Source organism: Leuciscus leuciscus (genome assembly GCF_965113295.1).
Source record: "Leuciscus leuciscus genome assembly, chromosome: 14".
NCBI lineage: Eukaryota > Metazoa > Chordata > Actinopteri > Cypriniformes > Leuciscidae > Leuciscus > Leuciscus leuciscus.
The window spans coordinates 32,257,900-32,271,094 of record NC_138738.1 but is presented as its reverse complement, the minus strand read 5'-3'; the positions used below and the strand labels follow the sequence as shown (position 1 = coordinate 32,271,094).

Sequence of the window (13,195 nt, the reverse complement as noted above, 5' to 3'; positions counted from 1 at the left end):
GCCCTCACCTGGAATCACTGATATAGTTTTGAGTGCTCGTAAAACCCTGAAGGTTCTCAGTGCTGAGACATTGCCCAGATCCACAAATTCTGTTACATATCTGTAGGGAGGGGGAGGGAGGAGGGAGAGGGGGTCACACGCACACGCACGCACAAACACACACACGCACACATGTTAGGACAGGACAGGGCAGCAGAGGGAAACGTCACACAGAGACACACACCTGACTGACAACCGTGTTTACGCGCACACGCATGCGCACGTCTATACACACACACGCACACATACATCCCTTACCTGGGATGACTGAGATAGTTTTCAAAGCTCTGAGCACTCTGAAAGTGCGGAGAGCTGACACATTGCCTAGGTTTACAAACTCAGTTACATACCTGTAGAATCAAATAGAGAGTTACCACAAGCGCACACACGCACGCCGACACACCAGCTCAAACTCACACAACTGCAACCGACATAGATTCACCAGCTTTCTAAACTCTCATTAACAGTTCAGGGAAAATAGTGGACATTCACATTTCTCTTATGTTTTTAATACAAAATAGAGCTGCAGTATTAATTGTTAAAAGATCACGATCTTGATTCAAACATCCACGCGATCTAATTACTAAATGATAACAATTCGTCTATGTCTATTATGTACGATCACATCGGAACATTCAAATATGATTATCACATTCAAATTATCACAGAATTCAAATTATCACAGAATTCAAATTATCACAGAATTCAAATTATAACAGAATTACTAAGATAAAAACTTGATAGTTCGGATATAATCATTGATGTTTACAGTGGTGATAAAAAAATGGGGCAAATCACCTTGCTGTAAATAATAACTTGCTGCTTCAAATAAAGATTAAATAAATTATATTTTTACACCAGTAGGTGGCAACAACTGATTGTTAAAAAATGTATTTGTCATTGAATCATTCATTCCTTCATTTGCCCTGTCCCAAATGGCGCACTTCATGCGGACTTTCGGTCTCGTGGACTTGAATTGCGCGTGCTCGCTGAGTCTACGAGTCCGTAGGGCGTCCCATTCAGCATTTTACCGCTCTGAAGTGTGCTCAGCAGCGCCCCCTTTGTACCCTTGAAGCGGTCTTCCACGAAGCCCGCATAGAAGCAGGCTCCACGCACTTTAACTACGCAGGAATCCTTGCGAAAGGCCAATCAGACAACAGATGGGAGGAGATTTCACTCACGGATAATTGTTGACATGGCTGAGAAGAAAATATTATGTTTTTTATGACCTAAATGTACATTTTATCAGTTGTTACCTACAGTTTATACAAACATTATGGTCATCGAGCAGTGGTTGATGTCTCAAACATAATAATAGCGCGTTTAATAATACGATCGCATTATGATTCATTAAATAAATAGAACGAATGGCAGGGCTTTACTGAGTCATATGTAAACATAGTATGAATATTGAAACCTGTAAATTGAAAAAAAAAAAAGTTTAAATTATGTTTTAAAATTGTAATCTTAGTTCAAATGGAACATTATGTATTATTATGTACAACTGTATACATCATTTAAATAAGCATGATATATCTATTGTCTAATGCCCAGGTGATATGCACAATATCAAAATATAGAACTGTAAAATTAGGCTGTGTAGTGGACATGGAGATAAGACGTCGGAGCGCAAAAATGTGATTTCTCCTTTCCAACAACAACCAGGCCGTTATTTCCGGCGTGCCGATCGAGTCTGTCCCAAAAATACCTCTCAATGCGCCCTCGTGGACTCGAGCCAAGGGCCCTATAGGTCTGCACTACATGACGTCACCAAAGTGTGGACTCTGAGGAAGTCCACAAGTCCGGAGTGTGCCATTTGGGACAGGGCCATTCAAGAGATTTGTTAAAAAAAAACACTGATTCATCCAGTAATTAAACAAGTGAAGTCTGAGTGAGTCATTGAATCATTCATTCAAAATAATAAAAAAATATATATAATTCATTCAAATTAATTTACATTTACATTTACATTTAGTCATTTAGCAGACGCTTTGTCCAAAGCGACTTACAAATTAGGACTAAATTAAGCGAGTCATCGTGAAGAGGCAAAAACAACGCAAGAAGTGCTCAAAATACGAAGTTCAGGCATTATTCAGAGTAGCATAAGCCCGATAAGCGAGAATTTACAGGAAAAGGATTTTTTTTTGTTGTTTTTTTTTTTGTTGATTAAATTAGATTATAACTTAGATATTTTTTAAATAGACTGCAGTGATTAACATTTTGTCAGAAGCTCTAGTAAATTACTTGATATTTTGTTTGGTTGTCTATTCAAAATCGTGGCTGAATCGTGATCTCTATTTTAAACAAAAAAACTGTAATTCTCAATTTATCCAGAATCGTGCAGCTCTAATACAAAATAATCTGCATCAGCTGTCCTCAGAAATACTCACGCCATCATAATCACACTGAAATCCAGCCAGTTCCAGGGGTCTCGCAGGAAAGTGAACTTCCCCATGCAGAAACCCCGTGCCAGGATCTTAATCAGGGACTCGAAGGTGTAGATCCCTGTGAACGTGTACCTGAATGCATCAAAACAAAACTTCACCAACATAGCTAAAAAAAATTAAGAACTACAGTATGAAATTAAAACAATTAAGTGTTAAAGACCCCATGTAATGATTTGTCAAATGCTATTTTATTTCCTGTGTTGACGAATTTCCAATTGAAAAAGAACATTGGGCCAAGAAATACTGATAGACTTACGTAAAAGATTTTTACTACTCTCAAAAAAGAGAAATGTCTAAAGGCCAATTCACACTGCACCGACAGATGCCAGCCAGATTACAGTATGTCATTTCTCAGACGTTTCAAGACCCGACAAACGCAGGATTAACGTGTTCAATCAAAAGTGCTGACCAACGCTGACAGACATCGACACGGGTAACATACAGATCTGACAAAACCCGACAAAGTCTCTGTTGCCGTCTGTTGGTTCAGTCTGAATTTGCTTTAAAGGGATAGTTCACCCAAAAATGTAAAATTTATCATAATTTACTTGCCCTGAAATTGAGGGTAAGTAATGACAAAATTTAAATATTTGGGTGAACTATGCCTTTAAGAAGAGAACTGAGAACATTAAAAACATAAGGGTTCATGCACACAAAACACATTTTTGCGGTTAAAAGCGAGAAACACAGGTCAGTGGGGAACAAAATGCAAGGACTAGAGGCATGTTTTAAAAAAATAAACTTTTAATTTTAACCTGAGCTGCGCGTTTAGAATGGTGAGTCATGCGTGTTACTGTACAAAAGATGCTAGACACAAGCGCAACGGTCAAACATGTCCATCTAGCACAGAGATGCCCAAACTTTTCACAAAGAAAGGCCAAAAAACGAACTTGATTGAGGTCTGGGGCCGAAAGTAAAATTTGCATTATATTACATTTAAAGTGGTTAACCTTGGTTCTCCTCATTTATAATTTTCATAATTTAAAAACATTAAGCAATCTACTTATCAAATCCAGTTATATTTTCAGAGTTTTATAGTGTAATGAAACTTTATTGCTGATTTTAATGATGTTTTAGTTACTTTTTTTAGTTTCTTTGAAGACAAGAATCTTGAACATTTAAGAAACTGTACTATTGTAATATTGTATCATGTATTACTGTAATATTGTTGCACCCTGTCAGGGTTTATTTAGTTGCTGATTGCACATTATCCATTACATAACAAATAATAAACAAAAGGCAAGTTACAGCACAGTGTATATTCACCATATGCTATAGAGTCTATATTCCTGTATATGCATAATATATCGCAACTGCATGGGGACGAAAACAAAAATAAACTTTATTAAACATTGATGCACACATTAATGGATAATAATACAGAAATCCAAACTTGGTAGCAAGATTTTTCTTAATTTAACATGTGCATTTGTTTCCTCAATCTTGCATTATTCGTGTTTGTTGTACAGCGATACAATGTAACAATACACATAAACGAAATTCCGTAATCAACTTTCATTATCAGATGGGTGTTTGATTTAATGAGTATAACTCAAAAACTGGTTAAGTGAAAAATTTAACCATGAGATTCGTTCGAAAAATTCAACTCACTGACTCAATGATCTTGTCACAGCAGTTCTTGAGTCAACAACTCACTAGAGGAGAAGATTACCCGTGAATAATGACTTTATTATTTTTTCTATTTTGAGTCACTTACAGTCACAAGTTATTTTATGGCTTCAGAAAACTTGGAATATATATTTCAAGTCTTTAGAAAACTTACAAAAAGTTTTCTTTTCCATTGTTATTCAGAAACAGCTGGTATTTAATATATATAAATTAGGGGGATATGACACATCTTACAGAGCATTTTATTGAACAAAAATCTCCCCATACAAGTGCATAGATGATCATCAATATGCTTAGTTCATTGCTCCAGAATACTGATAATGTTGTCGACATTTAGGAGTACGCTAGGACAGAGATGGTCCAAATGCTAACAGAAATGGACAAAAATCCACAAAACTACTTATGATCTATTGGGATTCTTAATAAATGTTAATCAGGTTAAGCTGTAAAACTTTCTTAAATCTATGCACAAGATGTGACTTACTCTACGTTCTTGGCCCAGTCCGGGGGATTGCTGAGGGTCATGAAGCCGCAGTTGGTCAAGATTGTGCACATGATCACAAAACTGAACAGCGTAAGCAGAGGTCAAGGAATATACACAAAGAAAACACACACAAATACATACAACCAATCAACCAAATCTCAGCCTCAAATGACATAGCCACAAGGTTCAATGCCTATGGGAAAAAACTAATCACTGGATTTGCCAAAGTTTGCCAAATATTTTAAAGATAGCAAAAGTTATGTTTGAGGCACTTAGTAGTAAACAAAATAAATGTATAGAAGCAGAACTCTATATTCAGCGGTATGAACAATATCACTCAAAAGGTTTGAGTCAGTAAGATTGATTTTTTTTAAAATTCATACTTCCGTTCAGCAAGGATGCATTAAATTCAGCTAAAGTGACAGTAAATACTTTTAAAATACTTTTAAATTGTCAAAAAAATTGGCTACATCCATTCTTTGATCTATTAATCAAAGAATCTTTGGGAAAAAATTGTTATCAGTTTCCGAAGAAATATTAAGCAGCTGTTTTCAACATTGATAATAATAAGAAATGTTTCTTGAGCACCAAATCAGCATATTATAATAATTTCTGAAGGATCATGTGACACTGAAGACTGGAGTAATGATGCTGAAAATTCAGCTTTGCCAGCACAGGAATAAATTACATTGTAATGTATATTAAAAAAGAAAACTGTAATTTTAAATTGTACAAATATTTCACGATATTACTCTTTTTTTTTTTTTTTATATATATACAAAAATCAAATAAATGCAGAAGAGACACTTTTAAAAAAACAACACAAAATTTCATGGAGCTCAAACTTTTGAACAAATTTTGTTTGTTCCCTTTACATGTTGGTCAGATTGTCAGATGTTGGTTCCTTCTAAGCAAGTTGTCACAATAAAAAGTCTGTGTCACGTGTAGACCAGGTTTGGTTTTGTTTTCTGTCACATACTGTGGCTGTAATGAATGCACGAAGACAAAAGAATAAGAATACAAAATAAACAGTCTTTTAACAAATTCAACAGGAAAACTCAGGAAAACCCAGGAGCTAGAATCCACAACCACGTTACACACACTGACGAGACCAGACAATGGAACACAGGAAACTGAGGGCTTAAATACACAGGGGATGATTAACTAAAACAGAACAGGTGTTAACAAATTAAGAACCATGGAAATGAACTCGCAAATCAGACAGGAAAACAGGAACAGGACACAGAGAATACGAAACCAAAACAGGCTACACGTGACTAAAGCCCTGTTCACACCAGGAACAATAATTATAAAGATAACGATAAAGAAAATCTTTCTAAATATAAAAGAATAGCAGAGTCCACACCACAACTATAATGATAAAGGCAAAGAAAAACGATATTATTGGAATCCCTTTCAGAATCATTTTTTTCCAGCTGATAAACGATGTGCCAATCAGAATTCACCAAACACCAGAGCTCGAGCATTTAAAGCAGCAGACAACATATCTGTAATGTGCGTTTAGAATAAACAAAATGATCTCGTCCGCTGATGTGGAAGCTACAGTAATGTAGTTGTCATTATAGTTATTTATAACCCGTTACATACATCCATTCAGCTGATAAAGGATATGAATGCACCAGGACCTTGATGGAGATTCTCCTCAATGGATTGAAAGGGCTCAAAATATACAAGGCCGGCGCAGCATTAAAGCGGAATATAGCCTTCCCACGATTCAATACTATAAAGGTCTGAAGCAGAGAAAAACGGATTGTGGTTACAGTGCACATTCTGTGACAATCTCTTTTCAAATCTGTTATATAACTAGAGAATGATACACGTTCTGACACCAGACTAAAGTCCTGTTGACAATCTAAATGCAAATAACAAGCAAACAAAAGTTAAATGTTTCCATTTAAAAAATCTTCCTTCACATACTTTTTGGTTGCTGTAGTAGTTGTCCAGGTCCTCCAGCGGGACGGACACCATTTTGGGTGGAATGTCTCCGTAGATGAAGGGCAGGGATTTTCCCGCCTCCAAATCGCTGTTGGGTTTGGGCCCGTTTTCGTCATCATCATCAGGCCGTCTCTCGACTTTGGGCCGTTGGGCCGCCTCCTCTGCGATGCGGCGCTCGATAGCAGCGAGAGACTCGGGCACGAAGGGCCGGAAGCTGTCAGGTCCGGGTGGAACGAGCAGCTGAGCAGCCATATTGACATCCTGCTCTGGTAGCTGCACCAGCTAATCTCCGGTCACTCTGGGAGCTGAAGGAAGGAAATCACACGTTAAATACACAGTTGTTGCGAGAGGAGATTGATCATTCCAGTCTTTAATTTTTATGAATTGAGTCAATTTAAAATATGAAATTAACCAACGTCAATTTATTTACATAATAATCAGCATCACACTGGAGACTCGAAAGGAGATTTCAGAATTATTACCAATAAAGAGGCTGTTAATATTCAAGCAGTGACATTAGATGCAGCTTGCGTGTGTGTGTGTGTGTGTGTGTGTGTGTGTGTGTGCGTTTACAGAATTGGATGGTTGTACCAGCTCTGTATGTTACAGTAGAGCAGCAACGCCTGCGGGTCACCAGGCATAAATAGCTGGTCTGGCGTGCTGCCCTGTGCTGTGGCCAGACCTGTGAGCGCCAAACTGGGCATGTACTCAGATCAAATCAGCTACAGTCCCAGGGGCTTCATGACCCCTATGAATCCCCCCTACCCTTCAAGATTCACTGGCTCAAAGAATAGTGACATATGTAAGATATGGGGGGATAAAAATAAGAAAGAGGTATAGAGATGGAGAAAGCCAGAGGGAGAGAAAGAGATTACTACTAATCACAAGTGTGGGGTCAGTAAAACATTTTGTTGAAATAAATGATCTAAGGATTCTAAGTAACAACCTGTGCGACCATAAATCTGTGTTGTGTATTATTTTCTTTGTTTTTATATAGTTTAATTATACCATTTATCATTTAATCATATTATTATAATTTGATTTACATCATTTATCATTTAATCATTTTATTATTACTATTCATAATTGTATGTCTTTATATTTATTATTATTTATTTTCTATTGTTGTTTAATCTTATGATTGTGTGGGTTTAAGGGATTTCACGACTAGGAGATAAGAGAATCTCTCCCATTTCAAGGTTTTTAACATTATGGATGATGTTATGAAGTAGTAATTTTACATTGTTTTTCCCTTGGTATAATAACACACTGGATTTGTACTGGTCAGACAAAGTCTGAGCATAGAAACATACGCAATTAAAATTATTCAATAAACTCTGCTATTTCTATTGCTTTTTTATTATCATCACTTCATCTCCTGCTTCTGCTCTTCTCTGGCTTTCTCAGTCAAACTCTTTGGGGTACCAGGGTATCAAAGTTTTGAGGTACCAGAAAAAACTTTCTGTTAACAGGTCTTTTACTGGTTTTGGAAACCATCTTTTGACCAGATTTCGGCGTCCGTGGTCGAATTTGACATTTCTGACGGAGGGAATCCATCCAATCTAACAAAAGCAAATTAAGCAAGAATTAATTAAATTGATCAAAAGTGACAGTAATGACTTTTAAATTGTTATTTTAAATAAATGCTGTTCTTTTGCTAAATGCTGAATATTCAGCTTGGCCACCACAGGAATAAGTTGCATATTAAAATATATTAAAACAGTTATTTTAAATTGTAATACTATTTCAGAAAATTACTCTTTTTACTCTTTTTATTTTGATCAAATAAATGCAGCCTTTGTGAGCATAAGAGACTTCTTCCAAAAACATTTTAAAAGTCTTACTGACCCCAAAACTTTTGAATGATAGAGTACATAATAATATCGCTAGTGAAATAATCCATATTTTATTACACGGCTATCTGCAGTTATTGATTCTGACTGGTCAGTCACAGAAATCCTCGGTCAAATATTGTTTTATAATGACCACTAAACTGTACTGTATAATTGACCGACTGTATTTCCTACACTGCATTGTTTAAATTTCCTTTTTTTTCTTATATTTTAAGTCCATTTATTAACTGTTTAACACACACTGTATGTCACATAACTCACATTGGAATCCAGTTTGGGAGATAATAACATTCCTGTGAGTGGCATCTGAGCATGCATCTGGCTGTCTAAAATGGATTTTGAAATTCATAATCCCACCCAACAATTTAGATGTATTCATTTTTTTTCTTTTTTTTTTTTTTCTTTGAAATGATGGATTTAAGACAACTCTGAAAAATGAAGCCCAGATTCTTGTTAAAGTTTCAAAACCATGTTAAAGATGCCATAATTGCATCCCCATTTGCATCTATACTTTTTAAAATCCAAATGCACAGGCTCCATTCTTCCTTTTTTTTTGACAATACCATTTTAGGAGTCATTTTAGTTGACAGTAAAAAAACAAAACAAAAAACATCTATAAAACATTAATTGTTTTATTTATGCAATAGTAGTTTCTAGAATTTTCTAGAACTAGGATTTCTTTCACACAAACAACAGTTGACACTGCTCCAAACCACCTCCGATGCAAACCTCTGAGTCCTCATCCAACTAGAAAGGCATAGTAATAGTTGCAATAAACACATTTGACCAAGCAAACTCAAAAATCAGTAGCACTAAAAATCTTTTAGCTCACCGGATCTTGCATAGACCACGTACTTTTAATGAATGAAGATGAAAACAGAGATAAAATGCATTTATTATACTGTGACTAAATAAAATATGCTATGCCTTCTTCCCTTTTGCACAAATACTAGGCCTACCACACTAAAAAGCAAGGTGAAAACAAACATCCTTATACAAATCTGCATGAAAATGACATGCCTGGAATATGAAGCATACCTCAAATAAAGCAATACTTGCAAACAAAGGTATACAAATAAAATCAGTAAAAGCATAGATTTAGTTTCTCGGTGCAGTAAGCTTTTTGAGCAAGTTTGAGTTGTCTGCATCCATTTGAAAGGTGCAATTTTTCTGTGCAGAACTCCCACTAACAATGTTTTCTAGTCAAAAAAATATTCCAGGGTACCCTCGCCTGCTCTGGGCTAGATTTCAGTTTGCAACTGTGACTAATATTCGTCAAGCAATTGTTTGCGTGCGTGTCGGTCTGTGAGTGAGCACTGTGAGTTGTCTCACTCTCTCCCTACCGTCACCCAGCCAGTTCAGGCTGTTCTCTCTGAGGACAAAGTAAAAAACAACTCCCTCACCCATGCGTCTACCCACCCAAGCACTCATCCAATGATCCACTTATTTAACCCCCCTCCAAAAATGAGCCAAGCCTCTGAGGCATTACTCCCAGCCCTGTCTCCAGGGTCAAAGCAAACCTCAGAGAGGAGATTGGCACAATTTAAGAATACAGTTGGCACTCCTGGGTAAACTACTTCTACTTGATGAGCTGTCAAAAAACAAACACTGAGAAATTTAGGAAGCTCCTCTGGTGGTCTCATAATAAAGTTACATGTTACATCATAATAAAGAATCATGGGTGACTACCAATGAACATCAGTGTAAAATATTTCACCTCAGTGGATCCTGCATGATACTCCAGTCAAGATACTGAAAGATCTTGACAGTATGTCACAGAGAAGGTGGATTAAAATATTCCAGGCCAACTCTAGGCATCTGTGTGTCAAAATTTCCCCTCAAACCATGACAGTCATGCATACATGTTTAGACACTGTATGTGTTATAAAGACTTAATGTATATGATTTCTGACAGATGGGGGGGAAGTGACCTTCCACACTACCTCACACTAAACTCAAACAAAACACCAACACGTGACATGTCCTAACGAAGCCGTTAGTGCATACTAGGCTGTGTTGCTGATTTCTAGTCAAGAATTTGCCACTTTTTCCTCAACTGTGGGTTAAAATGGTTCTGCTTCGTCGTGGATAATAAGGATTCGCAACAGCTGCTCTCCATGGTGCTGAAACACAGGTGCGCGCGCTTCCGCCTTGGGCTCAGTTCAGGTCATCCGCCACGCGCTCCCTCCACCGCCGTCATATTCGCGTGCTATTCTTAATGACAGTTTGACTCTTATGTATTGAACACGGGTGAATCGGGGGTTTAATAATAGCAAATCTCCTCTGGCGTTATACAAGCCATTAAAATGCAAATTCAAAATGTATGAGTTTTCAATCTTTTCAGAGTTGTCAGTCTGTTTTAATTAATGGATTGTTCGTTTGGATTTCACTGATTGATTTATATTATAATACAAAATAAATGTCTAAAAAATGCAAACCGCAAGAAACGTTCAAAATAGACTGGCATTCATTTTCGAATTTTCTTATAGCGTGTTTCAACAGGTCAAACGGAGTACCTCTCAAGAACCACAATAAACAAATAAAAGGTTTTAATCGAAAGTTGATGTACATTTTTGTCCTGAATGGTGACAGAAGCTCAAGGTGAGCTTTAAGGCCCTACCTTTATAGATGAGGATTCATCTCGAGCGCAGGGGCGAAGCAGCTGTCGCCATGTTGACGTCTCCGTTTATTTCCATTCCGCAGGCTCGAGGTCCACCCAAAACATGACTGTTACGAACCATTTACACGGCCATTTCTAGAGCTTTATGTTTAAAAAAAATAAACCCCGCCTGGGACTACAACAGATCTACATTTCCGACCCTGACTGAAGAACCGAGATTGATGTGATTCCACGTAACGAGAAACCCACCCAAAGGGTTAAACGGTGTCTAGGCGACAGAGAAAACGTTTCTGGGTGTGCCTTTTTTCACTGACCAAAAATGCCTCCAACGTAAACGAGTTTCGGAGGCATAAAGGTTCGCATTAACACCGCAAATTGGCCCATAATGGTGTTTTCGGATTGTGTTTTTCACCCCCTTCTCGTGTACAGCCAGTGTGCGACTGTGGGTGGGTGTGGAAATCTGAGGGAAGGAGGGGGTCGCGTTTGCTCCTCTTTTCAATGACAATCATTATCAATATAATTAATGCGTTTTGTGGAAATGCCAACGACTTGTGAAATCCTCAAAACAAGAGTTATTATTCTATTAAGCTTTAAACAGTCAACTGCAGTCCTTCGCTCAAGCAGCATCTCCCTAATTGTGATAGATCAGCCAAATTCAGCAGCACCATCATCATCTCCAGGCAACCAGCGGACAGTAACCCAAACATCTGTCCCGTTTTCCTACATTCACAAATCCCATGTAAAACCTCTGATATGGCTAAGAGCGATAATGCCAGCGATCCAAATCCCGTTTAAACTCCTTATATGTGCCTGGATGATCCCAATTACAGCGCATACATATGCCTCAGCCTCTATGATCTGATATGGATACGATAAATTATTTTGTTTCACGTCATTTAATCAAAATCCCACTGTGTTTGATGTAGAGCAGCCAGAGGGTGACCTTTAAATGAATGACTCGTCATTTTCTTCTTCTGAACATTAAGGACATTAAGTCCTAATCACCAACTGTATTTGTGTGAGGTAAATAGCCCATAGGCCTATTTATAACAGCCATACATTAACATTTACACGATCCTTCTAGCAATTGTATCTGCTGAGTTGTTAGGCAAAATATGATTATTATTTGCCAGGCCTTTCTAGGCGTTTCTGAATTGATCTTTTACTTACCATAGCGATGCCTGTCAGGCTCGAACCTGGATGACAGTGGGTTCCAATGACTTCGGTTTTGCCGTTAGTTCCTTCTATTGTGTTTTCCCTCCCACTAAAACGCGGTTGATGTCAAACAGATTGAAAAGATGAGGCGATGTTTTTATCCATTGAAAGGCGCTCTCAGCTGTCGTTCGTCTCCCCAAATATCACGGCTGATAGTCGCTTCCGGTTATCGGTGGCTTGGGTGGTGGGAGTGACTCGTGCGCGAGCCTCACGACTCGACTCCAGACTCAGAGTCAATGCACAGCTAGAGCCAGAACCTGCACGTGAGGCCCCGGTCGACGAGGTTGCACAGAGGACAAATATTTATATGTGAAGCGGTTTACTTTTCATTTTTGTACATTACTTTTCACATTATTGTTGTTTCTTGAATTGCTTTATGTTTCACCCTTGTATTGTTTAAATTTCCCTGAAAAGGCTTCAATCGGGTATTTAAATGGAAAGTTGGGGCAACAGGTACAAGCCTTTAATGTGCCTATGCATAAATTGACTTAATAAATCTACCCTGCATGGGAAATATTCACTGGATTAAAAGTGTGATAACTAACCCTGGCATTCCCTGTGATTTTTTGCTTGAAATGTCAACACAACTGTCCAATAGTCTAATTTACTTTTATTCAAAGATTATCAGATGTTACTTTTTGTTTGAATTGCTTAAGTTAAAATGCTACTGTTATAAAAAAAAATTTATGAGACATGACTTTTAAGACATTGAAGATATTTCAAATCCTTTATACAAAAGCTTTATAATGAACCTTCTCTAAATCTGTATCTTCTGTATACTTTTACACCTTTTATATTTTATATTGTGTCTGTGTTGTCTGTATGCAATTATTATGCACTCAGAATATTTTTGTCTCACGATTCGATGCAAATAACTATTAAACTGTAACAGTACCCACTCAGACTCAGAGAGGACAAGCAGATACATGTTAACAATGATGATTATTGCGCA

The 13,195-nt window shown here is 37.4% G+C and overlaps 1 protein-coding gene across 2 annotated transcripts in view; it reads right to left on the bottom strand.

The window, feature by feature from the left end:
• scn1lab (sodium channel, voltage-gated, type I like, alpha b) overlaps window positions 1-12,453 on the bottom strand; it is a 59,833-nt gene extending 47,380 nt beyond the window's left edge. Inside the window, exons 1-6 of one of the 2 annotated variants that reach the window (XM_082189743.1) lie at window positions 12,199-12,453; window positions 6,538-6,860; window positions 6,233-6,350; window positions 4,600-4,690; window positions 2,430-2,558; window positions 298-389 (exon numbers count right to left, since the gene is read on the bottom strand). In XM_082189743.1, coding sequence (XP_082045869.1) covers window positions 298-389; window positions 2,430-2,558; window positions 4,600-4,690; window positions 6,233-6,350; window positions 6,538-6,807 — 700 coding nt within the window. In that variant the 5' untranslated portion in view covers window positions 6,808-6,860; window positions 12,199-12,453. Of the gene's footprint in view, window positions 1-8; window positions 101-297; window positions 390-2,429; window positions 2,559-4,599; window positions 4,691-6,232; window positions 6,351-6,537; window positions 6,861-12,198 lie in introns of both variants that reach the window. The other variant, XM_082189744.1, reaches the window with a different exon arrangement.
• Between the last annotated feature and the right edge of the window lie 742 nt (window positions 12,454-13,195).